This window comes from Symphalangus syndactylus, chromosome 1, assembly GCF_028878055.3.
Source record: "Symphalangus syndactylus isolate Jambi chromosome 1, NHGRI_mSymSyn1-v2.1_pri, whole genome shotgun sequence".
NCBI classification, from domain to species: Eukaryota; Metazoa; Chordata; class Mammalia; order Primates; family Hylobatidae; genus Symphalangus; species Symphalangus syndactylus.
This window is the reverse complement of record NC_072423.2, coordinates 110,578,909-110,605,819: the sequence shown is the minus strand read 5'-3', so window position 1 is coordinate 110,605,819 and position 26,911 is coordinate 110,578,909. Positions and strand designations below refer to the sequence as shown.

Below are 26,911 nucleotides of genomic sequence, written 5' to 3'. Positions count from 1 at the left end.
CATGCCACCTCCTGGTGCCCCCAGAAACCTAGCGCTGCAGTTGGCCCAATCCAGGCAACCACCAGGCCAGCATTCTCCAGCTGGCCTCAGTCCAAGGGAGAAGCTCTAATGGTGGAACCATAGGAAGAAGCTGAGGGTGCCTGAAACCCTCCTCCACCCTAGGGCCCTGCCCACAGGCCTGCTTCTACTGGGCTGGTCCAGTAGGATTGATTCAAGTGGTGTGTGTGTGCGCATATGTCTGGGGCCCATCAGCTTGATGGTCCAGTCCTGCCTGCTGTCTCCGGCTGTGCAACACTTCAGACCTCTGAGCCGCATCACTCCCCATTACCTTATTCCTACCCACTCCCCGCTTTCCCCACAGGACAGTGCTGGCTCTCTCTGAGTTGCACTTTCCCTAGGACTGTCTTTTAGGTCCTCTGGGGAACGAAATGTGAGGTTCATAAAGGTTTATATGGAGGGGGTCACAGCTCGATGGGTACTGGTCACAGCTATGCAGGAGGGGTCACAGTTGTGGAGGAGTCAGTTATTTGAAGGTAAGAGCTGTGTGGGGTCTGTCACACATGGGAGGGGTTACAGGTATGTAGGGGTCATAGCTAGGTGGGAAAGGTCACAGTGGTGTGGTCTGGATCACCTCTGTGTGTCGGGTGTGGGTGGGGTAGCTCAGAGGTGTGCATGGGTCACATCTGTGTGGGGGAGGTCACAGGTGCAGGAAGTCACAGGTATGGGGGAGAGGCCACAGCTCCTTTCTCCTTTCCTGCTCTCCTTTTGCTGAGTGCCGTCATCTTATTGTGGCAACTTTTTTTTTGAGACAGAGTCTTGCTCTGTCACCCAGGCTGGAGTTCAGTGGCCCATTCTCCGCTCACTGCAACCTCCTGGGGTCAAGTGATTCTTGTGTTTCAGCCGCCCAAGCAGCTGGGACTACAGGTGCGCACCACCAAACCCAGCTAATTTTTTTTTTTTTTTTTTTTTTTTTTGAGACAGAGTCTCACTCTGTCGCCCAGGCTGGAGTGCAGTGGCGTGATCTCGGCTCACTGCAAGCTCCGCCTCCCAGGTTCACGCCATTCTCCTGCCTCAGCCTCCCGAGCAGCTGGGACTACAGGCGCCCGCCACCGCGCCCAGCTAATTTTTTGTATTTTTAGTAGAGACAGGGTTTCACCGTGGTCTCGATCTCCTGACCTGTGATCCACCCGCCTCAGCCTCCCAAAGTGCTGGGATCACAGGTGTGAGCCACCGCGCCCAGCCCCCAGCTAATTTTTTATTTTCAGTAGAGATGGGGTTCACCACGTTGGTCAGGCTGGTGTCTAATTCCTGACCTTGTGATCTGTCCGCCTTGGCCTCCCAAAGTGCTGGGATTAGAGGCGTGAGCCACCACGCCCGGATGCCCAGCTAATTTTTGTATTTTTAGTAGAGACGGGGTTTCAGCCTGTTGGCCAGGCTGGTCTGAAACTCCTGACCTCAAGTGATCCACCTGCCTCGGCCTCCGAAAGTGCTGGGATTTCAGGGGTGAGCCACCATACCCGGCCCATCATTTTATTGACCAACACCTGAATCTTCTCTCCAGCCTGGTCACCCAACACCATGGCCATGAGCACCTGGGAGCCCTCCACTTCTGTGTCCACCTCCTCCTTCACTGCGTGAATTTACCATGTCACCTTTCCAGTGCTACCACCTCACTCTCTCCTCTCTATTCTCTACCCATCACCAGCAAAAGAGATGAGGAAAGGATATCTTTACAGCCTGGGTTGGCGCTGGCTTGGCCGGGCTTGTTTCTCCCATCTGGCATCTCGGTCTTTGCAGCTAGTGTGCATCTACCTCTATTTTGTCACTCCGACAAGGACGGGGGTCTTTGTTGGTGTGGTTCACAGATGCATCACGGATGCATCCCCAGTACCTAGCCTAGCACAGGCACACTGCGTGCTCAGCGTTTACTGAATGAGTAAGTCAGTATTAGGTGAGGTCAGGCCTGGTGCTGCTCTAGGGCTGCCCCTCCTGCCTCTGCCCACAGCAGCCCCTAAGCCACACCCCAACCCTGAACTGTTCACCTTCACCCACTCCAACTTCCTCCAGCCTCTGCCCAGGATTTGTTCCCGAGCATCAAGCTGCCGCCCTCACCTTTCAGAACCCAATGTGGGAAGCATCTCCAAGGGCACCACTGCTGCTCCCCTGCTGCTGGCTGCCCTCACCACTCACTTCTTGAGTTTGTCTCCCTCCTGAAGCAAGGCTGCGTAGTGAGTCATCACGGACATGGGCGGGACCCCAGGTGTGGTGTTGCTGGCTGAGGGGAGGGGCAGAATGCACTCCCGTCAGAGGCAGGGCTAGTGAAGCAGCTCAGAGCTGGTCTGACAACTCCAGCTGCTCCTTCTTTCCTCAGGGACAGCCAGAGACTAGCCATACTCTCCCACAGCCAGGACGGAGCAGATCTTAGAAGATGTTCCTGCTCCCAGGCCCAAGATGCCACCTCCCAGCCCCATCAGGCATCTCCAGAATGAGACAAGGACTGAACCTCAGGATTCAGATCCCAATCCCCTGCCCACCTCCCACCACCAGATCTGAGGGAGGGCTGTGACCCTGATGAGAGGTGTATGTGGCTGGTGTCCACTGCTCTTGGGAGCAGGGACTGGAGGAGATACCCTTGCCTGTGGGAACAGCAGGGAAGATCAAACGTTTCTCCCTGGGTTGGCAAGGAGGCTGGCACTGATCCAGCTGGGAGGACAGGGGCAAGTGGCAGAAACACAATGAGCCCCATCCCTCACACAAGGTGGGGCCTGACTCGCTTGCAACCAATACAGAGAAAGCAACGTCCTTGGTGTTGGGATGGAATGTAGGTCCCTCCACTCTCAGTGGCTCCTGCCCCAGCAGAACAGCTCCAGGGTGGGCAGCTCTGGGCCCCCAGGTCTTGGTGGATACATCTTACATGAGAAGTCCCCAGCAGAGGGTTTCATAGAGACAGAGCTGAGCTCAAACCCCATGGGAAACTCTGGAATCTCTCACACACTCTAGCCCAGGTACAAAATCCAAGCAGAGAGGCAATTGTTTTATGTTTAATTTACAAAAGAGACCCCAAAATAATAATAATAAACTATCCAGGGCAAGGGAGTAGGGTCAGGTCCTCCCCAGCCCAGCTGTACCCTCCTTCCCCTCTGGCAGGGAGAGAAGGGGGCTCCCAGGGGACTTCCCCTCCCCCTTAGAACAGGGGGGTGCGAGCTGGTATGCCCTCCTGGGCTTCCTGGGGGCTCTGCCCACTCCAGACTCCAGTTTGTCCACCCCCTGCAGGGTCCTACATGCCTAAGAGAGCCCTTGTGGTAGAGGCCAGCTTGCTGGGCAGCTAGGCAGGAGACCCCTACAAGGCCCAGGTAAAGGACAGGGCTGCCAGAACCAGCAGACTGGTGAGGTGGGACTCAGCCCAGGCCTCGCTGGCACCCCCAGCTGCCTGCCTATGGTCCCACTGGCATTGCTCACCACTCCAGCCCAAGTAGCACTGGCAGCGGAAGTGTGTCTGCAGGTGGTCAAGGTCGGCCCAGCTGAGCTCCCCCACAGGTCGTAGCTGGGGTTCACCAGGTGCATGGCCAGGCACTAGGCGGAAGCTGTTGGTGCTGAGATGCAGGAAGGTACTGGCACTGGGGTTGCGGCGCACACAGCGCCCATGGCCATGACACTGGGCCCGGCTGCAATATTGGGTAGCCCAGGACACATTGACCACATAGGGGACCAGCAGCCGTGTCAGGTAATCTTTGAGGTACTGGCAGGTCTCCTAGAGGCAGAAAACAAGGACCACAGGTCAGGGTCAGCTGCCTCAGCCCATAGGCCCAGATAGAAACTGTCCACACTGTGATGACTATACCTTATTTTAACTGCACACATTTATACATTCAATCCGCACCTGAGCCACACAGTCCCTGCTCCTGCCGAGAAGTGGGTGGGGGCAGAGACCGGAACCCAGTTGGGCAGATGGGGAAGGGCAGAACTCAACAGCTGTTCAGGACAGCATTTCCTCTTTCCTGAGAGCAGGGCGGGGGTGACCTCTTCCTCTGTTGCCACCAGGGATGCCTCGGGTGGGAGACAGACAGGGGGACCGGACTAGGATTGCCCACCTGAAGTTGGTAGCCAAAGGCCCTAACTCTCTGCCTGTCCCATAGACTGAGCTCTGGCAGGCTGGGTCTTGCTTACCGTGCTTGTGGTGTACCCTGCGTCGCCCCAGAGGATGACACCAGCTGCGCCCAGGGCCGCACTCTCGCCAATGGTAGAGATGAGGTCCATCTATGCAGGAAAAGGGATGGTCAATGGGGAAGACTGAGACCACAGGGTGACAGGAACAGACAGGGAGGACAGGCCCCAGCCTGTTTCAACCTGCTGAACTCCCAGCTCAACCCCCCTTTCACCTCCAGGCAGAGGCTCATCTGTTTTGCTTCCTTTTTAAACATTTAAGTCAATTTCCACCCCACTTTTGGGCCTCAGTTTCCCAAGCCAAGGGCACACTTGAGCCTAGGTGCAGCTATCAGGATGGATTCCAAAGTTAGAAGGCCTGGGCCCCAGTCCCAGCTCTGCTCTGGATTTGCTGGGAAGCTTTGGGCAAACTTCTCAGCATCTCTGTGCCTCAACTGTTCTCATGTGAAAAACGGGGATAATGATGTCACCCTTTCAGGTACAGAGAGAATGATTTGAGGGGATGTGGAGCAGCCAATAAACTACAGGTATAGTCCTATAGTGGCCCCTGATAAACCAAATGTGCAGTGGATCCTCAAGGAAGGAGAAAAAAGGCAGGGCCCTGGAGACACATACCTCACTAAGCCCCGTGAGCCTGCGGCTATAGGTGGGCCGTGTGAAGACGTAGACTGGGAGTGCATGGTTGGCATGGTGGGTGCGAGCCACACGAAGGGCTTCCTGAACACGGAAGCTCACAAAGTTGCGGCCATGGCGGGAGGAAGCAAGTGTCTCGTCCAGGTAGACAGACGGGAAGAGGGCCGTGCTCTCAGCCCACAGCCAGGCCAGCTGGTCATTGCGGGCCACCTCAACATCAGGGCAGCGGCCTGTGTAGCTCTCCCAGTTCTGCACATAATCATGATTGTAGCAGTCAGGAAAGAGGTAGAAGCCCCAGAGGTGCCGGGGCCGCACTGCCTTGACATAACGCAGTGTCTCCAGCATGAACTGCTGTGCTGCGAACTCAAACTCATATTGTGCCTGTTTGACTATGCGGTCTGGAGGCCAGTCAGGGTGACGACTGGCCACCAGCTGGCGTGATGACCGGCGGTACACATCTTTCTCCTGCCAGTTGCGCACCCACACAGGTCGCCAGTCCTCCCAGTCGATGACCGCCAGCCCCGCAGACTCCTGTGTCCGAATGTAGTGCTCCACACGTTTCTGCAGCATCTTCCGGTGTGCCCAGAGGCTGACATTCTGTGGCACACCACCATGCACAGACCTTCCCGCGGAATCAAAGCGTGGATACAGGCCTAGACGGTCGCGGTAGAAGATGGTGATATTCTGGTTCACAAAACCCTCATTAGGTGAGGCCTGCACATCAAAGGCATTCAGGTCCAGTGGCACCTTGAGGCGTGGGCCGCAGTCCTGTGTGGGCACGTCCCACGCTACCACAAAGGGCCGGCCTGTGAAGATGGGTGGTGCTGTGGGCTTGAGCTCCATGGCCCATGCCACCGCCAGCACCAGGGCCAGCGTAACGGCGGGGCCTGGGCCTGCCCGCATGCTGGGGGCTGCAGGTGTCACCTGCCTGGCACCAGCTCAGGAACTGGAAGAAGGGTGGGGGAGAACAAATCAGTCTAGGGAATACTGGAAGTACCCACCTCAAGCCCATCTATGCTCCCAAAGCCCATGCTGTGTGGGGGCACTGTGCTCATGGTTGTAATAGGTTTGAGAGACCACAGGCCACTGCAGGGCAGACAAGGCACCCTGGGAACTCACTGCCAGAAGCACAGGGCTCCTTTCTGGAGCAGGTAGCCTATGGCTCGGCAGAAATCTCTATTAGGTCTGTGACTCTTCTAAGAACTAGATAATTTGGGCTCATCAGAGTCACATATATGCCTGCATACCATCCAGTACATGGTTTCAGAAAACCCTGAACCCCTGATGCCCACCCTGTACACCGTGAAGAACCCTTGATCCAGAGAAACGACAGCATTTGGGTAAAGCAGGGAACAGCTCGTGAAGAGGCTAGGAAGCTGGAAGGAATGCTGCCGCGAGACTTCTATCCGTGTAACACCCGCCCGGCAGAAGAGTGAGGCTGTCCGGACTTTCTCTCGAGTGCTGACACTCTCCCGGCTTGGAGGAGGCCCCGCGGGGACAAAGGGGCAGCGGACCTCCCACGGCGGCGCCGGCCGACCGGCCCTTCCCTCCACCGCCACCGGGAATGCGCGCGCCCGCCTCCCCCGCCCGGCCGCTCAGGGCTAGAGCGCGCTCCGCCGGGTCTTTGTGCGGGACCCCGCCCCCGCCCCGCACGTGGGGCCTGCGCCCGGTCGGGTGGGGGTCGGGTTTCTGGGACGCCTCTCCGCGAGCACCCCCGGGGAGTCAGACCCCAGCCCAAGGCGAGAGAGCCGCCAGGTTTGCACCGCCCGCCCTCACCTCGCGCGGGGCGCCACCGGGACCCGCGCCAGGGCCACCGCCATCCCGGGCCCAGCCCAGCCCGCTCCGGCCGTTCGCCCAGGCGCGGCCCGGCTCAGCGCCTCTGCTGGCTCCGCCCCCCAGGCACGCTGGCCCTTTAAGACTCCAGTGCGGAGGTGGGCCTGGGACTGGACTTGCAGACGGGGTGGGAAGGTGTGTTCCACCTTTCTCGGCGCCAGTGCCGCGTTTCGGGCTCGAAGAGCCCCAGGTCCTCTGCAGAGGGACGTGGCCGCCCATCTGGGACCCTAATGTCCCTCTGAGCAGGGCTTTCTGTGGGAGTCTCAGCCACGAGCGCCAGTCAGCCTGAAATGTTCCCCCTGCAGCCCGAGGCCGGTGGTTCAGTCCTCCCAGCTCCGCGGCGCCGCCAGCCCCTTAAAGAGACAGTGTGAGGGACAGGGCAAGGGGACGGGGAGAGGGGGGGAAATAGGAGGAGGCGTTGCCCCGCTCGGCCATCAGGAGGTGCTGTGGTGACTCCGAGGTTGGCGGGGGGGCAGCAGCAGATCTGGCTCTGCAGCCCCGGACGTAGACGCCGGCCGTCGGACCCCTTTGTGTGGAAAAAGGGACTTTGACCTGAGGCGACCTCTGGTCTCCTGGACAGTAATGCCCCGCCTCCCACGAATCAGGGGCCCCCTTCTCTGTTGCGCGGTCTAAAGGGAGGCCCCGCCCCCTGCCAGACTGAGGGAAGGGGCCAAGCACCGCTTCTTAGCCCACCCAGGAAGAGCCGAGGCAGTCGTTATCCTGGCAGCCCGGCTCTGGCTAGCGGCGTGGCCGGCAGGGTTGGGGGCAGGGAAGCTCAGAGGGGTCTAGGAGGTTGGCCGCCCCTCTCCCTGACTCGCATCAGGGCGGGCCAGTCATCCCTGGGATCCCGTCCTTTTCTGCCCAGTCTCTGAGGTCCTTTGGGAGCCCGGCTCCCTCTCAACCCCGAGGAGGCCCCCATTCCTTGCAGCAGTTTCTGGCTGGACCTCCGAGAAAGCCAGCAAGAGGGGTCTCCCAGGGCCTCCATCCCGTATCCAGCGCCCCCTACGCTCCACAGGCTTCTCCCGGTGGGGGGCAGGCTTAGACCCTGGCGAGCCCCGTGCGAAACCACCTCGGCTCTTCCTAGGTCCGCTCCCCTGTGCGAGACTCAACTCCCCAAAGGGCCTGCGTCTGCGCCACCAGCCCCTAACCCTCCCGGGCGCCAGGAGAGGGAGGGAGTGCTACTGCCAGCGCATCTGTGGGGGTGCAGACCAGCCGTCTGCGCTGGGCTCACCTGTGTGGGAGTCCGTCGGCCCAGTAGGTCAGCGGCCTCCCTCCTTCCTGGGGTGAGCCTCTCCAGCTAGGCTACTTGCGCCAGCTGCTGCCCGTTGGGCAGCTCGCCGAGGACTTGATAAACCCCATTCCCTCCCATCCGCTCCCGCCTCCCATCCCAGCCCTTTCTCCTCACTTCCTGCTGCCCCCTGAGAGGAAAGGGCCAGGAACAGGCGCGGGGGAGGAGATCGCCTTGACCCTGTTTCCCTCCAGAATGCCCTGCTGGCTGGCTGCCCTCCCCACCCTTCCCGAGTAGGATCTGGCCCCACCAGCTGCGCCAGGTGACAAGAAGGCTATGGGCTCACGATCAGGTGCCAATCTCCCCTACACCCACAGCTTCCAGCACTAGGGAACCTCTTCACTCCTTCGCTAGGATTGGGGCCCATCCTGAAATCCAGTAGGGTATGAGAGGATGGGGTCAGGTGGTGGTGCTTTTGGGAGTCAAAATACTTGGGGATGGTTCAGCTGATGGTCCCCCAGAGCAGGTGCCCAAGAAGGGAACTAGCCTTAGGGGGGAGGGTCGGGGGGGACTTCCAGTAGCTGAGTCCATTTTTTTCCACTGAGAGCTTCTGCATCCTGTGTGACAGGACAATGTGTTAGTGAGTGTGACTGTGTGGGTTGGGGAGGAGGGGACGGACTGGGAGGGTTCTGCAGAGTGCTTTCCTGCTGGAGTTCATTCCTGGATGGATTTCAGAGTCCACTATACACAGTAGGGGGTTCCTTACAACATGGATGACGAAAGGGGTATATTCCTCTGGGAGGGGTGTTCCTGTGGCTGGCCCTAGGGAGGACTGCAGCAAGGTTCCAGCAGACCTCTCCAGCGGTGCAAATCTACCTACCCTCAAATCACCCAGAGCCAACCCCTCAACAACCCAATGGCCCAATGCCCAGGAGCCTCTCCCCCAACAGAAGGCTGTGTGAGGGGTAGGTGAATACCCAGGAGTCTGGCCCTGAAGCGCAAGGAGTCCAAGACATGGTAGGGGAAGGTGCAGCGTCCCTGTACCACTGTGCTGGCTTCACAGGGGTCAGAAGCCTTGGAAGCTCCATGGGTGGGGACCCCTGGGGAAACAAAGGCTAGGCCAGACTGTCCCAGGGCAGGGACACTTCCTCAGGCAGCCAGCAGGAAGGAAGTGAGCACAGCCCAGCGGGAGAGAGTGGGGAAGTGTTGCCTGACCCCCATTGTTTCCAGCGTTGGGGTCAGCTGGGCAGGCTCAGCACAGGGAGTTCCCTCAGGCTGGGACAGTGGTGGTAGGAGACAGGATGCTATCTGGCATGGGAGAGCCCTGGGCCTTGAACAGCCAGTAGAGGGGGACCATGGAGGATGACAGGGCCTCATGTTTGGCATCCTATAGGGGGGTATGGGGAGGCACCCCACAGAACTGCAAGTCCAGGCTGGATATGGTGATCTTGCCCTAGACTTGACAAGTTCAAACCTCCGAAAGACTGGCAGACCAGCTCCCTACACTCAGAAGCCTGTCCCTGAACTCTGCCCTCTTTAACTGGGAGTTGGACTGATAGTCAAAGGCTAAGCCTAGCAGAGAATCTGCCTCATAGCAGCCCCTGAGAAGTGCAGGCAGAATGACCACAGTGGGCAGGCTGCAGGTGGTAAGATGGGGGCAACAGAGAGCAGGGGCAATACTAGTGGGCCGAGCCTTGCTTACTGAAACAGAAGCCTGAGCTCATTCTCCCATGGTGTCCACAGGCAGGCCTCAGAGGAGGCACATGAGTTTGGGTTGCTGAGCCTGGCAGTAGGCCAAGGGAGTGGGGACACCTATCTGGCTGCTGTCCATTACAGCTGGGTCTTTGAGGTCCATGGGGGTCAGGCCATGACCCCACTTAGGGTCAGCTGGCAATGCTGCAGCTAAGACAGATATTCCAGAACTATCTTGGGTCACACTCTCTCACCTTAGGTCAGGCAGGTGGGGCCAATCCTTAGTGAAGTATCCCAGGGCCTTCTGATTCCAAGGGTCACCACTACGTGGATCACAACAGAGTGACCTCCCACCCTGCAGGGGGCCTGCAGTGAGGTCTGTGTGAACACACAGCCACCTGCTGGCCATAGCTGGGATGGCCACAGGCTGGGCTCAGGCTTACCCTTGGGCTTTGCTGGTCATAGGGGGCCTGCCAGAGTCCTGTGCCAGGCCTACCTATTGAGCCCAGGTGGTAGTCTAGACACTGGGTGTCAGAGCCCCCACAGGATGCCACTCTCATGTGCAGGATCTACAAATCATTTTATTGAAATTGAACAAATAACTAACACAACAGTCTTCCTAAGCTGGGGGCCATCCTCCCCAAGCCATTTCCCACATTCTAGAAGCACAGAGCTTGCAGAGTACTTAAAAAAAAAAAAAAGTCACCTCTATATAGAAATCAGACTCTGCCACGACATCATCATGGACTATTTACAAACCTTCACATTATAAGTATTCCTTTTATGGTTTTTCCCTCCTTTCTTTCCCTACCAGGGGTTCTAGTACTTTCCCTTGACTGATCCTGAAGGGGTGGGGGTTACTGTAAGGGAGGGGGTGGTAGGCTACTCATAACTAATGGCACCAGCCTTAGGGTGTTGTCTCTTACCACAAGGTGGTGAACAGTCCCCTCCCAATTGGAGGGGTGGAGGATTTGGTGCAAAGCCATGGGGATTAGACAGAATAGGTGGGTTGGAGTAACTCCCCATAGGCACAAGCATCCGCAGCCTGTCCTGACCCCAGCCTGCACCCTCTCAACTCCTCAACTGGGGGTTCGGGGTGGGGGGGGCAACAGTTAGTTGCAGTAGGGGGATCAGCCCAGCCCTGGGTAGAGGGAGAAGCCCCCACCCAGTCCCCACTCCTATCAATAGCCAGCAAACTGTCCATCCATCTGAAGGCAGGAACAAATGGCAGGTAGGTCGGAAGAATCAGGCTCTGTCCAACAGCCCCCAGCCTCTGTCCAACACAGGAGGAATCGAGGTAGCAAACGGCTGAAATGCTCTGACTAGGGGTTAAAAGGGAAGTGAAGGAAAGGAAGTTCCTACTTGTATACAGTGCCCACAGCCTAGGGGCTGGAAGAAGGCATACCTTGCTTGTAAAGTGCTGTAGCCTCTAGCAGGGCTAGGCCCCAGGCAAACTTGGAAGAAAGCAGACCAGGCAAGGAACCAGGTAACGGGCATTCCTGACTGGTATATGCCCTGCTGTGCTGCTTGCAGGGGTGGCTTGGGAGAGTGGGGTGCTAACTCTGCCATTAGCCTTCACCACCCACCAACCACGTCTTGTCCACACACCAACCAACACCCAACCAATACTGCGGGACTGACCCGCTCACAGCTGAAGGTTATGGGCCAACGGAGTTTATTCAGGGTTGTGGCCCCAGTCTGGGCTCCTCAATGGAAGCCACACCTTGATTGAGCCTGGGAGTTTCTTGCTGGGGCAGGGGGTGCTTCTGTCTGCCACCTCCCAGGGTCACACCTCATAGAGGATCACAGGGAAATCCACGTGGATGCGGGGGGGATCCAGCTTCACGATGCCCTGCCATGGAAACAGAGGCTAGTGAGGGTCAGCTCAGGGCCTCTACTTCAGGAAGCTTCCTTGTTCCTCCCAGATCCCCCTGCAAAAGCCCCCACCATGACAACAGATCCCATCTGGGTCCACCTCCACACGCTTTGTGTAGGCTCTGTGACCACTGCCCAGCCCCTCACCTGAGGAATCAGATTCTTATGCACTCGCCTCAGCTTGGCCCGCTTCTGCCCGTTCTTGGTGACGATTGTCTCCTCATAGAACTCGTGAGCCAGATCCCCATCCTCATCATAGAACATAGAGCTGTGTAGAAGGAGAAGGGAACAGGCTGGGCTGGAGCCCCACACCTGGGCATGGCAAATGTCACAGGTCATGGGGAAGTCTGTGGTCTTCCCAACTCCAAGTGGGAAGAAAAGAGGATAATATGCCTGGCGAATCCTTTTTTAAAAAAAATTTTTTTTGAGACAGAATCTCACTCTGTTGCCCAGGCTGGAGGTGCAGTGGCATGATCTCAGCTCGCTGCAACCTCTGCCTCCCGGGTTCAAGCAATTCTGGTGCCTCAGCCTCCCAAGTAGCTGGGACTACAGGCACGCACCACCACACCCTGCTAATTTTTTGTGTTTTAGTAGAGACGGGGTTTTGCCATGTTGCTCTGGCTGGTCTCGAACTCCTGAACTCAGGCAATCCACTCGTCTTCATCTCCCAGTGTTAGGATTACAGGCGTGAGCCACTGTGCCTGGCCTGCCTGGAGAATCCTTTGCCTGGGGTTTGGGGTCTACTAGAAGAAGGCGGGAAGTGAGGTGATGGGTGGGCAGTGCTACTATGTCAGACCCCCAAGAAGAGAGCCCACACCAGAGCACACCATCCAGGCAGCCACCAAGGCCAGTTCTCATCACTGATTTGTTCAGGAAGGGCAGCCATTCTAATATCAGGCCTTTGCCTTCACCCAGGACTTCTAGATTGGGCAGGGTGGTGGCCTGGGCATGTTGGTCTCACTCCAGAAGATGCTGCTGGCCCAGTGTCAAAGACTGAAATAGCAGATGCCTAAGCTAGGAAGAAGCCCAAAGGGATGAAGGCTGCGTCTCCCCTGACCCCACACCCTAGGTGGCTGGTGAATTGCCACTGTTGGGTCTTCCTGGTGTCTACAGCCAAATCTCCAGCACGGGGAGCGCCCATCCCCAGAAGCCCACTAGAGCCAAGCCAATCTGATACTCCTGTGCGGGCCTCTGGGAGACTGGGCTGGGGGTTGGGTGGGTAGGTCAGCGCTCTGGATCTGGAGAACATAACTGGGTAAGCGTCTTTTTTCCTCCGCTTCACCCCCAATACTGGGGCCTATCCCTGCTTTCCCAGCCACTACCCTCAGAGGTTCAGCCCTACTACTGTCAGGAAAAGCAGCCTAAACAGAGGGTCATTATCCCCTTGGAATAACTAGGGGGAAAGGGAGGCTAGGAGCCTTCAGTATGCAGGCTGAGCCGGAAGGGATGAAAGGAAGAGATCTTATGGAGGTCTTATGGAGGCCCTAGCTTAGCTTTACCGTGCGGAAGGTCTGCCCAGTGAGAAGCCTCAGGCCCACTCTTCCCTAGGGAGACTTTCAGAGTGGCCAGGCCGCCAGGAGACCACTGCCCGGCTTTCTCCACCCCTAGCTCCAATGGGGCTCAAAATATGGGGGTTGTCCTGGCTTGGCTGTAGTGGGGTACAGCAGTGGAAGTTCCCCCATGGCGCGGGTCGCCTGGCCGCCCGCCTGTTCCCCCCGCCAGGGTGGAATCCATGCCCTTACCCGCGGCGCGTGAATACGAAGGGGGGCACAGCTCGGCTCCGAGGCCGCACCAAAGCTTGCTCAGCTCCTGCTGCCTCTGAGCCGCCGCCTCCGGCCGCCGAGGCAAAGGGCCACAGGCCCCGAGCTTTGGACCCGCTGGCGCCCATGTCAGGGCCGCCGGCGCATGGCTGGCCCCGCGGCCGCTCTGCTCACAGCGCAGTCCGCACCACCATAACCTGTCCCAGCCCCTGCTCGCAGGTGCCGCCGCCGCCGCCGCCTTCCGCAGGCTCGGCTGTCTCCACGGAAACCTCACTTCCGCTTCCGCACGCTGCCCCCTCTGATTGGCTGTTGCTCAAGTCGTGGGGCGGGACCAATGGGCGCTCTTGGATGCTGGGCATCCCAGCATGCGTTGCGAGATCCCAGGTCCTAGCAAGCGCGATCCGACCAGCTGGGACAGCGCCCACCGAGGAAAGTGGTGGCCGTGAGTCCTCCCGGTCATTTGGGTGTATTTGGCGGCTCCGACGTCCCCCAACACCTGAGTTCAGGCCTAGCAGGCCTTCGCAAGCACCAATCCTGAAACCTGCACTTCAGGGCCTAAGGCCAGACCGCTGGGTGCCCATGTGGCTTCTATTTTCACAGCTGTATTTTTGCGATTGCCACGCTTATGTGAACTAACCAAGTTGAAGGAAAATTAAGGAACTGGCCAGATTCACTTAGCTACATTCAGTTCTGAAGAACTTCGAATTCAGTGTTTTCAAACCCAGCGGAGTCCATGCTTAATGAAAGCAAGAATTGTTAACAGCTATACCCTCGGTATAACGAGCAGTGTCTGGTCCACGGTGGCAGCTCTGTATTTGGTGAAGGGGTTATGCCACACCTCCCAGAGCGTGGTGTGTGTGTGTTGAAGGGATGGTTTCTCATGTTTTTTTTTTTTTTTTGAGATGGAGTTTCGCTCGTCGCCCAGGATAATGTGCAGTGGCACGATCTCGGCTCACTGCAGCCTCTGCCTCCAGGGTTCAAGCGATTCTCCTGACTCAGCCTCCCGAGTAGCTGGGATTACAGGCATCCACCACCATGCCCGGCTAATTTTTTTGTATTTCTAGTAGAGATGGGGTTTCACCATGTTGGTCAGGTGGTCTTGAACCCCCGACCTCAGGTGATCCACCCACCTTGGCCTCCCAAAGTGCTGGGATTACAGGCCTGAGCCACTGCGCCCGGCCTTTTTTTTTTTTTGAGATGGAGTCTTGCTCTATCGGAGTGCAGTGGTGTCATCTCCACTCACTGCAACCTCCGCCTGCCAGGTTCAAGCGATTCTCCTGCCTCAGCCTTCTGAGTAGCTGGGACTACAAGCGCCTGCCACCACGCCCAGCTACATTTTTTTTTTGTATTTTTGGTAGAGATGGGGTTTCACCATGCTGGCCAGGCTGGCCTCGAACTCCTGGCCTCAAGCGATCTGCCCACCTAGCCCACCCAAAGTGTTGGGATTACAGGTGTGAGCCACCATGCCCAGCCAGTTTCCCTAAGTTCTAACTGCAGTCCATTTTTGTCTCCACCACAACCTGAGCCCCAGGGAGCTGAGTGATGATCGAGTATATATGCATACTACATCTTCTTCACAAATTGGTCCATGGTGACTTTGCAAGACACCTGTGAGCCTGTCCATCACCGTTGGCAACTTCTGGCACCATGAGGGGCAACTGCAGCTCTGCGCCTATAATAAAGAGTCCAGGCTGGGCGGGGTGGCTCACACCTGTAATCCCAACACTTTGGGAGGCCAAGTTGGGAGGATCCTGGGCAACACAGGGAGACTCACGTCTCTACAAAAACTTTATATGTATAAAACATTCTAACAGCAGAAGGATCTTTAAATCTTTATTCAGCCAATTCTCTCAGGCCCCAGGCCCTGATAATGACTGTCACCCCAACCCCTTTCCCCACAGGAGGCATTCAGCTGAGGCCACCACACATTACATACATTCACGCACTTCATGAAAAATACCTGAGACCCTGGCTTTGATTAGCAAATAAGGCATGAACCTGGGCCAGTGCCCACATTCACACAGACCCTGGCCCAGGGACATCCTCCTCATATGAGGCATTAAGGCACATGCTGTACTGTGAGCCAGCACTCCCTGACCTCAGGGTATGTGAGGAGTTGGCACTGTAGAGAGAAACCAAGACTCTTCCTCAATGCCTGCCTTATTTGGAGCACCCAGTCTTAGCTCTGATAAGGATATCCTGAGACCACATTCAAGGTCCAAAACCTTTCCCCATAGATGAGGGCCCTCACCCCTGCAAACATGACCCTGTTCTGTTTGTAGGATCTCCAAGATTCTCACTTCTGAGACACAAATTGAGGAGACTTCTGTCTGCTCCACTCTTGCTGCAGGCCTGGAGCAGCTTCTCAGGGCAGCCCTGGCCCACCAAGGCCCAGTAATGAGGGCAGAGGGGTGCAGAGCCATACCCGGCTACACCCACAGGTGGACACGGGGCAAGCTCCTTTGCTGTTCTCTGGGCTCATTCTCCCAGCAGAGGAGGGCCTCCATGCACACTCATTCCACAGGCCCCACTGGCCCTGTCACACTCACACGGCACGCACTTGGCGCTGCCTGCTCTCTGCCTTCCACCTGGGGGTACAAGAGGTCACCCAAGGGGGCAGGCGTGCAGGGCCTCTTGGATCTTCTGGCGGCAATAGGAGTACTTCTGCAGGATCTGGCGGAGGTGCTCCTCCTCCTCCCGCTGCAGGATACGCAGGAAGTTATGTAGTTCAGGCATGCTGAAGGCGTCCCACTGCAAGGGGTGAAAGGGGAGTATACAGGCTGCAGAAGGGATGGCCAAGCCAGCAGACCCTCCCCAGAGAAGACTAGCACCTCATGTTCACACAAGCTAGGACTAGGCTTTCGGATGTCAGGCTCTCGGCTGAATGATCTCTGGTAGAATCCCTGACAGCAGTTTGTACGGAAGATGGGCCCTACAAAACGGTCACCTTACTGAGGCAACCAAATCAGATGTTCCCCAATTACCTGTGGACAGGTCAGGCATATTCTGAATCTAATTCCACTCCACAGGCCTAATACCTTGGAGCGAGAAAGCTTCCAGGTAAAAAGTCTGAAGGGGGCCTCCTCATGTCATTAGATGGACTCCTGCATCTCCAGAAGATTTTCCACACCAGGAAAGATCAAAGCACCAAGACAATTCTTCCTGGCTTCTTGGGACAACCCTAGGCTTTGGCATGAGTGGTCTGGAAGCCTTTGCTTTAGTTACAATGCCTATACACTCCTGGAACTGTTTTGCAGAGCTTGTCCTCCAGCACAATTCCTCCTCCAAGCCTTACTGTAGCTACAGCCCATCAGTCTTGTCTACTGATAACCAAGAAACTAAGAACTATGTACTCACGTTCACCTCCCCAGAGTCATTTTCCTTCAGGACGAAGCTCAGGGCCTTGTCACTGGGCCCTGCCAGGAGCCGCAGCCGCAGGGGCTGCTCATCATCCAACAGCTTCCGCAAGTACACTGTGAAGGGGAAGTAATGATCAGAGACAGGGCCAGCTGCTCAGCCCCCGCATGCACAGGTGCATGCGTATATACCCTCACATAGGGCAGGGTGGGGTGGGAAGCCCACCTTGGCCGTGACGCTCAGCCCGCTCAAAGAGTGCAAACTTGCGGGGGTCATCCACCACCAAGAACTTTCGCAGCAGAGCCTCAATGACTTCACGTGCCTTTGTGCGTGACAGCACATGCAGGTGCTTGACAGCATCCTTGGGCAGGTAAAAGGAAGTGCGGCGCCTGACACTTGTGCCCCGTCCTGGGCCCCGCCGGGCATCCTGCAAGGAGGGTGGCTTCTTGCTGGAGGGCACAGAGACAGGGCGCACCAGCTTCAGCTGAACCTTGATGAAGCCTGTGTAAGAACCGTCCTTGTTCTAAAGAAATAGAGAAACCAAACCTTGATAGTAGGTTCCAGGTGAGATGTCAGTCTACTTGGGGCTAGGCTGGGTATGCACAAATTACTGCTTGCACCCACCCAAGATAACCTCAGTTGTGACCCTCTGAGTATCAGGCACATAGCTGGGTACCTGCTCCTCCCCACACCCCCTTCCTGAGCAGTCAACTCACCAAGCTCATGAAGAGGTTGCTGTTGATCTGGGCATTGTACTCCTTGATCTTCTGCTCAATCTCAGCTTGAGAAAGGTCAGGTGTCTCCCACTCCACAGGCTCGTCCTGCAAGATGGGCCAGCATGGACACAGGGCCCTTGAGGAACCCAGGGCTTCTCTGAAAAATGGCCTCTGGGGCAGTCCTTGGAAACTGCCTTTGGCCCCCTGTCCCTGATGTACATATACATAGCTGGTGCCCAACCTAAACCCACCACTGCTCCTGGTTCTGCATGCTATGGGTGGATAAGGGAAAGATAGAATCATTCGGCTTCTCTCTGCTGCCTGCCTAGGGCCTCAGCACTGAATGTAGCCTTAAGGATACCACAGAAGCAGGGGCAACTGAAGGCGCATGGCCAGGGGCCAGGAACAGCTGAGGGACTCTGAAGAGGGACTCTCATTTAAAGTAAAATCAGGCTGGGTGTGGTGGCTCACATCTGCAATCCCAGCATTTTGGGAGGCTAAGGTAGGAGGATTACTTGATCCTCAGGAGTTTGAGACCAGCTTGGGCAACATAGCAAGGCCTCATCTCTACTAAAAAAAGAAAAAAAAATTAGCCAGGTGTGGTGGTGTGCCTGTAGTCCCAACTGTTCAGGAGGCTGAGGTGGGAGGATCGTTTGAGCCCGGGAGATTGCAGCTACAGTGAGCTATTATCGTGTCACTGCACTCCAGCCTGGGTAACTGAGTGAGACCCTGCTTCAAAAAACAAAAAACAAAAACAGGCTGGGCACGTTGGCTCACGCCTGTAATTCCAGCACTTTGGGAGGCTGAGGCGGGTGGATCACCTGAGGTTGGGAGTTCAAGACCAGCCTGACCAACATAGAGAAACCCCGTCTCTACTAAAAATACAAAATCAGCCAGGCGTGGTGGCACATGCCTGTAATCCCAGCTACTTAGGAGGCTGAGGCAAGAGAATTGCTTGAACTCGGCCGGGCGCGGTGGCTCACGCTTGTAATCCCAGCCCTTTGGGAGGCCGAGGCGGGCGGATCACGAGGTCAGGAGATCGAGACCATGGTGAAACCCCGTCTCTACTAAAAATACAAAAAATTAGCCGGGCGTGGTGGCGGGCGCCTGTAGTCCCAGCTACTCGGAGAGGCTGAGGCAGGAGAATGGCGTGAACCCGGGAGGCGGAGCTTGCAGTGAGCCGAGATAGCGCCATTGCACTCCAGCCTGGGCGACAGAGTGAGACTCTGTCTCAAAAAAAAAAAAAAAAAAAAAAGAATTGCTTGAACTCGAGAGGTGGAGGTTGCAGTGAACTGAGATCGCGCCATTGCACTTCAGCCTGGGCAACAAGAGCGAAACTCGGTCTCAAAAAAAAAAAAAAAAATTCAGTAAAATCACACCTCAATTGCACATTCTGATCACAGCACCCTAGCTGAGTTGCAGTAAGGGTTTGTCCTGGAGAAGGCAGCCCATTTTTCTCCTCTGCCCCAGCACAGGGCCATGACCCATTGCAGGGTGAGAGGAGTGGAGAGTGATGCACATCAGTAGTCCAGCCACCAGTGGACAGAGTAGTACTTGGAGCCAGTTCTCCACGTCTCATACATAGTGAGAAAAGTCACTGTGACATGATGTTTAACCTTGACCCAAGCTGCATAAAAGGCAGCTTTAGGCCAGGCTCCAATCTGCCAGAGGTACACAGGCAGCTTCCTGGTGGGTTTCTGCACCTGCCTGTGCTGTCTGGAGATTTGGCCCAAAGATTTTTTTTTTTTGAGACAAAGCCTTACTCTGTCGCCCAGGCTGGAGCACAGTGGCTGGATCTTGGCTCACTGCAAGCTCTGCCTCCTGGGTTCAAGCGATTCTCCTGCCTCAGCCTCCCAAGTAGCTGGGACTACAGGCGCGTGCCACGACAACATCCGGCTAATTTTTGTATTTTTAGTAGAGATGGGATTTCACCACGTTGGCCAGGTTGGTCTTGAACTCCTGACCTCAAGGGATCCGCCTGCCTTCACCTCCCAAAGTGCTGGGATTACAGGCGTGAACGATCGTACCCGACCCAAACATTTTTAACTCTACCACTCACTCCCCACCTCATCTAGGGACTGGATTCTTGCCAGAAGGGTGGAGTGTGGGACAGGGCAGCCAGGGCTCTGAACTGACTTTCTTCTCCCAGACTCCCTTGGCCCCATTGCATCAGCCTTCCTGTTGACGTCAGATAGGCCCTAGTTAGAATGGGAGTGTCACAGACACAGCTGAGCTCAGCACTGACCAATATTTTGTCCCAGAAGAATTCCCACAAGGTTTCCTGTAGAATGATCTTGTGCCCAGCCCAGGAGAGCCAGGGTTTTCCCTGATTCTGCCCTGGAGTCCCCTTAAGCGCTTAAACCATCTGATGGGGACAAATGGAGAGGACAGATGATGGAGCAGGGTGGAGCCTTTTAGCAGAATGCTCCTCACCCAGAACCCGCTGCTATTCTGCAGCCAGCAAGGAAGGATGTGGGGCTTAGAACTAGGGCCAGGGCCTTTCAGGAAAAAGATAAAGAGGGAGGGGTGAGAACTTAAGCTCATTTTCTTCCCCAAGTATCCAAAGGTCTCCTGGATGGAGAAGAGCATTGGGGTGAAAACCCTAGCACAAACCTTACTGGGGACAGTGGCAACCTTGTCGGGTTAGTAAAAACAAATGGTGTGGGCCCTGGAAAATGAAGGCTGGAGGCTGTGAATAAAGCAGTGGATGTGTTTGTTCAGTACACCAACGGGAAGAAGTACCCAGATGGGAGGAGTAATAGGGGCAGGAGAAATGCCAGACAGACTCTAGTGCCAAGGCAAGAAGGAAGATCATTTTGTTTGCAGAACAGGGAGGGCACAGGGATGGTGCTAACTTGTTCTTGTGAGGGCTCTGAGCTCCTACCTAACAATGAGAAAGCTTGCTCCTTCTTCCCTTCCTGGATGACCCAGGAGCCCTGGGCTGGGATGCAGTGACCTCATTTCCAGCCCCTTCCCTTCTGGAGATGAACCTCCCCATCTTCACTCAGAAAACAACAGACTTGGACTAGAGGCACTGCACAGCCCTTCCAGGATTCTAAAGGAGGAAGTTTCTTTTTCTGTTTCCAAAGCTGCCTGCTGGAAGAGGATTTCAACAGCCATCCCAGTCAGATGCACAGCAGGACCATGGAATTTCCCTTCTGCACCATAGGGACCCACTCTCCACTCTACCACTGTCCATAAAAACTGATGGTTTTTTTTTTGAGACGGAGCCTCGCTCTGTCATCCAGGCTGGAGTGCAGTGGTGCGATCTTGGCTCATTGCAATCTCTGCCTCCTGGGTTCAAGCAATTCTCTGCTTCAGCCTCCCAAGTAGCTGGGATTACAGGTGCCTGCCACCACAACTGGCTAACTTTTTGTATTTTTAGTTGAGACGGGGTTTCACCATTTTGGCCAGGCTGGTCTTGAACTCCTGACCTTGTGATCCACCCGCCTCAGCTTCCCAAAGTGCTGGGATTAAAGGTGTGAGCCACTGCGCCCGGCCTAAAACTGATGGTTTTATTTTACATATAACTTGGGACTTCTCAGACTCCTTTCTTTTTTTTTTTTTTTTTTTTTTTTGAGACAGAGTCTTGCTCTCTCATCCAGGCTGGAGTGCAGTGACTCAGTCTCCACTCACTGCAACCTCTGTCTTATGGGTTCAAGTGATTCTCCTGCCTCAGCCTCCCCAGTAGCTGGGATTACAGGCACACACCACCATGGCCAGCTAATTTTTTTGTATTTTCAGTAGAGACGGGGTTTTGCTATGTTGGCCTGGCTGGTCTCGAACTTTTGGCTTCAAGTGATCCGCCTGCCTTGGCCTCCCAAAATGCTGAGATTACAGGCATGAGTGACCAAGCTCAGCCTTCTTTCTTTTTTTGAGACAGAGTCTTACACTGTCACCCAGGTTGGAGTGCAGTGGCACGATCTTGGCTCACTGCAACCTCTGCCTCCCGGTTGAAGTGATTCAGTCTCCCAAGTAGCTGGGACTACAGGCACAGACCACCATGCTCAGCTAATTTTTGTATGTTTAGTAGAGACAGGGTTTCACCATGTTGGCCAGGCTGGCCTCGAATTCCTGACTGCAAATGATCCACCTGTCTTGGCCTCCCAAAGCATTGGCATTAGAGGTGTGAGCCACCGCACTTGGCTTCCTTTTCTATTTTTGAGACAGAGTCTCACTCTGTCACTCAGGCTGGAGTGCAGTGGCACGATCTTGGCTCACTGCAACCTCTGCCTCCCAGGTTCAAGTGATCCTCCTGCCTCACCCTCCCAAGTAGCTGGGATTACAGGTGTGCACCTCCGTGGCTAGCCCTCCTTTTCAATTGGTTAGTGTCTTGTGATTTTCCCACCTTTCCACAGTGGAAAATGGCTCAGGACTGCCTGACATGAAGACAAGCCCAGGAGTCTACACTCAACCCTTGCACCCAAGCTCTGGGCTAAGATTTTGGGGTGCTGAGCACCACCCCTTTTGTAAGGAATTTTGTAAAATTTTATCTGAAGCATCACTCACAACTCCACTTTCTTTACTTAAATAAGGATTTCTGCCCCATTGCTGCCAGGCATACTGAGCTTCACAGTCCCTGTTTCTTTTTCCTGGTGCCTGGGCCTGGTTCTCTGAGCCTGGTGGCCACACCAATGGCATCTGGCACAGAGTTCTCTGATAATGGGGATACCTAGGAGGTTCCGAGACACCTTACAGTCCTGGGTTAGTAACCTGGATCTCTTTCCACCTCTTTAGGCATTTTATAATCTAGCCTTCCCCCTTCTTGTGGATAAAGTGCTCCTGAATGCTTATGGTCCAAAACAAGACTTCTTTCCTATCCATTCCCAAATCTATCTCCAGATCCACCCTAGAGGAAAGGATCAGAATCTTCCACATTCCAGCAGCTGGTGACAGGCCAGAACAGGGAAGAGGTGAGGGCTCAGCTGGCTCCATACAGGAGTGTAGATGGAGGAGCAGGATCTCTCTCTGCCTCTCAGTTTTCCTAAACATACTTCTCAATTCCTGGCGAGGACTCCTCCCTCTCCACATCCTCCCCTAGTCTCCCCAAGGAGGGAGCAGGAGCATCCGAACGCGGAAATCCAGGTGCTAGTCCAGACTGCTCGGTCGGCTTTAGTCATAGCTGGATAATGCTCGGCTCAGGTCTACCACAAGCCACACTGCTGCTTTTTCCCTGTTCAACCTGTCTGTGACAGAAACCAAGGGGGCCCCCGGCACCCAGCATCTAGGCGGTGGAATCGGGGTCTTACACACGGTTCCACGGGCAGGCCCCCGGCCAGGACCCGCGGGGAGCCACGTAGCCGGGAGGGTAGGGCTGCCCAACGACCCAGGACGCGGCAACTGACCGGGGAGGGCGGAGCTCCAGCGACCGCCCCTCGCCCCCCGCCGGCACCCCCTGGCTCCCACCTGGTCCCGGCGCGGCCTGCGCGCTAGCGAGGTTCGCGCGGTGAAGTACTGCTCGAGCTCCGAGTCCGAGTCCTCTTGGCTGCAGTAGCCACTGCTCGTCGTGCTGCTCCAGGTCATTTCGAAAGAAGGCGTCTCCGCCTCGCCCATAGCCGTACCCGTCCGTCCCCCAGTCCCGCGCGTCCGTAGCCGCCAACCACCGCCCCGGTCGCGTGCGTGCGTGTACGCGTGTCAGTGTGCGCGTGCGCCCGGGCGAGAGCCGCGCCGCAACCGTTAAGACAGAAACGTAGATCGCCGGGATCTAGCTCTTGTCTCATTGGGGGAGGAACGCCGGGGCGGGGACACGCACGCTTCGTCCCCAGGAATGACCTCATCGCTCCGGCAGCTCCACTCACAGACCCCACCTACCACAGGGAACGGGGGCGGGTGCCAGCGTCCGCGCAAGCGCACAAGAGTGGCCTCTGGCCGGAGGCGAGGGCCGGAAGGTGCGGGAAGTGCGCGTGTGCGGAGCCTGTATCCTCCTGGGCTCGGGTCCGCCTGCAGCCGGTGGAGTCCTTGCGGAGCCGGCAATCCAGGCTCCCCTCCCAGCCCCCACGCAGAATTAGCCTCTCTGTGCCGTCGGGAAATCGGCAATTAGAACCCTCCTTGCGCGCGGCACCCAGGCAGCTCTCGAGAATGCCTGCGCTGTGGCCTGCCCGTCCTCGCCCTTCCCATACGCCCTCGGCCCCGCGCTCACCACGTTCGTGTCCCGCTCCACCGCGGGTTCCCAGCCCGGGTCCCGGGGCCCGCAACAGTCCAGGCAGACGAGCGCGCGGCAGCGGTAGTGGCAGGTGAACTTGCAATCTGCAGAGAGGCCAGGCCGTGAGGCGGAGGAGCCCCAGGTCGGGGAAATGTCCCGGAGATTGAAAGGAAGCTCCAGGGAGAGGGCCGTTGCCCGCCAGGCTCCGCAGGCCCGACCTATCTCAGTGGGTTACCTCACACTGCTACGCGGACTCTAAAGTTGGCCACCCTGGGCGTCTGGAAACCGGCCGGAAGGCCACAGGCAGAAGCCTGCTCAACAGTTGGATCTCTATCGCCTAGCGCAAAACTTCCCCTTTCATCATCGGCAATTCAAAAAACAACAAAAAACGGCGTCTTGCTTTTGTCACCCAGGCTGGAGTGCAATGGCGCGATTTTGGCTCACTGCAACCTCCGCCTCCTGGGTTCAAACGATTCTTCTGCCTCAGCCTCCTGAGTACCTAGGATTACAGGCGCCCGCCACCACGCCCAGCTAATTTTTGTATTTTTAGTAGAGACGGGGTTTCACCATGTTAGCCAGGCTGGTCTCAAACTCCTGATCTCAGGTGATCCACCCGCCTCGGCCTCCCAAAGTGCTGGGACTACAGGCGTGAGCCACCGCCCCCGGCCCTTCATTGGGAACTTATATGGAATACATCTGCCCATTTACTTGAAGGAAAAACTAAACACCCTTAACCTACGTCTGCCCTCTGGTTGTCACCTGTCTGTACTCCCCTCAGACCAAGACACTGGTCTCTATACACTCTAATCCTTCGCCTTCACTCTCCCCTCTACCCACTCCAGCCAGGCTTGCCTCTCCCTCCAGGAAACTGCCCGGGACAGGGTCCTCAGCGATCTGTGTACTGCCAAATCGAATCCAGTGTTCCATTCTCCATTCTCACCCCCTCAGCATCATTTGAAGCTTGCTCCCTTTGACTCCCAGGGGCTACACTCTCCCAGTTTTCCTCCTACCCCCCTGCAGCTCCTGCTTAGCTCCTTTGCAGATTCTGACTCAATTTCCATATCTCACGATGAAGTGTGGGCTCAGTCCTGATCACTGGCCTGGTCTGTCTACACTCATCTGCCCCAGATCCACGGCTGAAACACTGACCTAAACCCTCAGACTAGATCCTCCGTGCCAGTACCTTCACTAGAATGTCTAAAAGTGAACATGGCCAAAATTTAATTCCCTTTTCTTCCGCCTCACTGCTACACTTGCCCAGCTTCCTCTTTGCAGCAAAAATGGCCACTATGCTCCCAGTTACTGGAGACAAAAACCCAAACTTATCTTTGATTCCTCTCTTGTCTCTACCTCTGATAAACATGCCCAAATCATCCTGCTTCTTATGTCCATGGCTACTTTATTTCTCTTTGAGAACGCTGCAGGGGCCGGGCGCGGTGGCTCACGCCTGTGATCCCAGCACTTTGGGAGGCCGAGGCGGGTGGATCACGAGGTCAGGAGATCGAGACCACGGTGAAACCCCGTCTCTACTAAAAATACAAAAAATTAGCCGGGCGCGGTGGCAGGCGCCTGTAGTCCCAGCTACTCCGGAGGCTGAGGCAGGAGAATGGCGTGAACCCGGGAGGCAGAGCTTGCAGTGAGCCAAGATCGCGCCACTGCACTCCAGCCTGGGCGACAGAGCGAGACTCTGTCTCAAAAAAAAAAAAAAAAAAAAAAAAAAAAAAAAAAAGAGAACGCTGCAATGTCCCAGCCTTGTTCTTTTTTTTTTTTTTTTTGAGACAGAGTCTCATACTCTGTCGCCAAGGCTGGAGGGCAGTGGTACGATCTCGGCTCACTGCAACCTCCGCCTCCTGGGTTCAAGCAATTCTCCCACCTCAGCCTCCCGAGTAGCTGGGATTACAGGCACCCGCCACCACGCCTGGCTAACTTTTTTTTTATTTTTTAGTAGAGACGGTGTTTCGCCATGTTGGCCAGGCTGATCTTGAACTCCTGACCTCAGGTGATCCACCCGCCTCGGCCTTCCAAAGTGCTGGGATTACAGGCGTGAGCCACCATGCTAGGCCCCTTGTTCATTCTTTGTATTCTGTCACAACTTTGTGCTGCCCCCAGCTGAATTGGTGATGTCCTCTTGTACTGGATGAGAGGGTCTCCATGCACACACAGACCTGGGACACCATCCATCCACAAGTTCCTAAATGGGCCAGAGCAGTGATGCTCAACCCAGACTCCATGTTACAATAATTTGGGGAGTTTTTAAAATTTACTGATGCCTAGGGTCCACTCCCAGCAGTTGATTCAACAGGTCTGGGGTGGGATCCAGGCTAGAGGGTGGGGAGGGCTGTAAAAGCGCCCCTGGATGTAAAATCACCCTGGTGATTCTAGCTGGTGTCTACCCAGCGGAGAGCAACCTTTGCTTGCTGGCGATTCCCAGGGGTGCAGAAGGACTGCTGGGTGTGTGGCTGCATTGCATATTTTAGCATCTGATTCACTGGGTCAGAAAAGAGTGTTTGCTAAATAAAGACTCAACAAAACTCCTGCTTGCAGGGGGCCCACCCAAGGTTCTAATTTTTTCCAGGCTCCTTCCCATAGGTGTTAACTTCCCTTCACCCCAAAGGTTCTGGAGGGGGTCATGAATGTTTGAGAAGAGGCAAGCCTGGGAAGATGGACTCCGGTGACAGTAGGCACAAACCCTTTCTCAAGAAGGGCCGAGGCATTTTAAAGATAAGAAACTTGAAATCAGCGTATTTTTACATATAAGCAGCCACCTCTGCTCATCTGTGCCCCAGATACGAGTGGAGTGCGACAAGCGATAAACCATTTTCGCGCACTCTTCAGCGATGGGGCGAAAGTAACGGACCTAGTCCTCGGGAGCTGTCCCCGCCGACCCCCTCTGCCGCGACTTGACCCGCGGCGACGGCGCTGCCCCTTGGCTGCCCCTTCCGCTCTGGTAGGCGCGCGGGGCCGCTACTCACGCGCGCACTGCAGGCCTTTGCGCACGACGCCCCAGATGAAGTCGCCACAGAGGTCGCACCACGTGTGCGTGGCGGGCCCCGCGGGCTGGAAGCGGTGGCCACGGCCCGGGACCAGCTGCCGTGTGGGGTTGCACGCGGTGCCCCGCGCGATGCGCAGCGCGTTGGCACGCTCCAGCCGGGTGCGGCCCTGCCCAGCGCGCCCAGCGGGTGCCAGCTCCCGCAGCTCAATGAGCTCAGGCTCCCCCGACATGGCCCGATCGGGCCGGTGCTTCGCTGGCTTTGGGCGCTAGCAAGCGCGAGCCGGGCGGGGCCACAGGGCGGGCCCCAACTTCAGCGCCGCCCCCAGGATCCAGGCTGGGCGGCGGGAAGGAGCTGAGGAGAGCCGCGCAATGGAAATCTGGGTGCAGGGACTGTGGGGCCCGAAGGCGGGGCTGGGCGCGCTCTCGCAGAGCCCCCGCCTTGCCCTTCCTTCCCTCCTTCGTCCCCTCCTCACACCCCACCCTGGACGGCCACAACGACGGCGACCGCAAAGCACCACG

General features: G+C 56.4%; 3 protein-coding genes and 2 long non-coding RNA genes across 15 annotated transcripts; 2 read left to right on the top strand and 3 right to left on the bottom strand.

Annotated features, from left to right (window-relative positions):
* The first annotated feature begins 694 nt into the window (after positions 1-694).
* LOC134736217 (uncharacterized) lies at positions 695-3,084 on the top strand. The gene is made up of 4 exons (XR_010120095.1): positions 695-719; positions 1,406-1,503; positions 2,068-2,228; positions 2,372-3,084. It is a non-coding gene; the product is annotated as an uncharacterized lncRNA (long non-coding RNA).
* On the bottom strand, positions 3,026-7,954 carry HYAL2 (hyaluronidase 2). 3 transcript variants are annotated; one of them, XM_055276232.2, is made up of 4 exons: positions 7,862-7,954; positions 4,780-5,743; positions 4,168-4,257; positions 3,026-3,751 (listed from the first exon to the last, which is right to left on the bottom strand). In XM_055276232.2, exons 2-4 carry the CDS (start codon positions 5,698-5,700, stop codon positions 3,341-3,343), a joined length of 1,422 nt encoding a protein of 473 aa, XP_055132207.1. In that variant the 5' UTR covers positions 5,701-5,743; positions 7,862-7,954; the 3' UTR covers positions 3,026-3,340. The 3 variants fall into 3 exon arrangements, with proteins under 3 accessions (XP_055132207.1, XP_055132217.1, XP_055132227.1); XM_055276242.2 differs by lacking the exon at positions 7,862-7,954 and adding an exon at positions 6,574-7,164; XM_055276252.2 differs by lacking the exon at positions 7,862-7,954 and adding an exon at positions 6,090-6,493.
* A 2,157-nt stretch (positions 7,955-10,111) lies between these two features.
* Positions 10,112-13,468, bottom strand: TUSC2 (tumor suppressor 2, mitochondrial calcium regulator). 2 transcript variants are annotated; one of them, XM_055276688.2, is made up of 3 exons: positions 13,168-13,468; positions 11,573-11,693; positions 10,112-11,402 (listed from the first exon to the last, which is right to left on the bottom strand). In XM_055276688.2, exons 1-3 carry the CDS (start codon positions 13,311-13,313, stop codon positions 11,337-11,339), a joined length of 333 nt encoding a protein of 110 aa, XP_055132663.1. In that variant the 5' UTR covers positions 13,314-13,468; the 3' UTR covers positions 10,112-11,336. The 2 variants fall into 2 exon arrangements, with proteins under 2 accessions (XP_055132663.1, XP_063492562.1); XM_063636492.1 differs by having other exon boundaries at positions 10,112-11,693; positions 13,168-13,462.
* Positions 13,469-15,005: 1,537 nt separating this feature from the next.
* Positions 15,006-26,674, bottom strand: RASSF1 (Ras association domain family member 1). Of its 8 annotated transcripts, none has more exons than XM_055276275.2 (6): positions 26,373-26,674; positions 23,398-23,504; positions 17,259-17,363; positions 16,768-17,065; positions 16,543-16,658; positions 15,006-15,936 (listed from the first exon to the last, which is right to left on the bottom strand). In XM_055276275.2, exons 1-6 carry the CDS (start codon positions 26,620-26,622, stop codon positions 15,790-15,792), a joined length of 1,023 nt encoding a protein of 340 aa, XP_055132250.1. In that variant the 5' UTR covers positions 26,623-26,674; the 3' UTR covers positions 15,006-15,789. The 8 variants fall into 8 exon arrangements, with proteins under 8 accessions (XP_055132250.1, XP_055132260.1, XP_063492534.1 ...); XM_055276285.2 differs by having other exon boundaries at positions 23,398-23,516; positions 26,373-26,660; XM_063636464.1 differs by having other exon boundaries at positions 16,768-16,903; positions 26,373-26,660.
* On the top strand, positions 18,072-19,027 carry LOC134736218 (uncharacterized). The gene is made up of 2 exons (XR_010120098.1): positions 18,072-18,232; positions 18,540-19,027. It is a non-coding gene; the product is annotated as an uncharacterized lncRNA (long non-coding RNA).
* Positions 26,675-26,911: the final 237 nt, after the last annotated feature.

Bases quoted from the DNA above. Each gene is read 5' to 3' on its own strand.
- HYAL2 (XM_055276232.2), bottom strand. From the start codon at position 5,700: ATGCGGGCAGGCCCAGGCCCCGCCGTTACGCTGGCCCTGGTGCTGGCG. The intron at 4,258-4,779 runs GTATGTGTCTCC...TTTCCTGCATAG, and splicing joins GGCTCACGGGGCTTAGTGAG to ATGGACCTCATCTCTACCAT. The intron at 3,752-4,167 runs GTAAGCAAGACC...TTCTGCCTCTAG, and splicing joins CAGGGTACACCACAAGCACG to GAGACCTGCCAGTACCTCAA.
- RASSF1 (XM_055276285.2), bottom strand. From the start codon at position 26,622: ATGTCGGGGGAGCCTGAGCTCATTGAGCTGCGGGAGCTGGCACCCGCT. The intron at 17,364-23,397 runs GTGAGCGCGGGG...CCCATCTTGCAG, and splicing joins TGGAGCGGGACACGAACGTG to GACGAGCCTGTGGAGTGGGA. The intron at 15,937-16,542 runs GTGAGTACATAG...CACCCCTTGCAG, and splicing joins ATGACTCTGGGGAGGTGAAC to TGGGACGCCTTCAGCATGCC.
- TUSC2 (XM_063636492.1), bottom strand. From the start codon at position 13,313: ATGGGCGCCAGCGGGTCCAAAGCTCGGGGCCTGTGGCCCTTTGCCTCG. The intron at 11,694-13,167 runs GTAAGGGCATGG...CCTTCTACACAG, and splicing joins TTCGTATTCACGCGCCGCGG to CTCTATGTTCTATGATGAGG.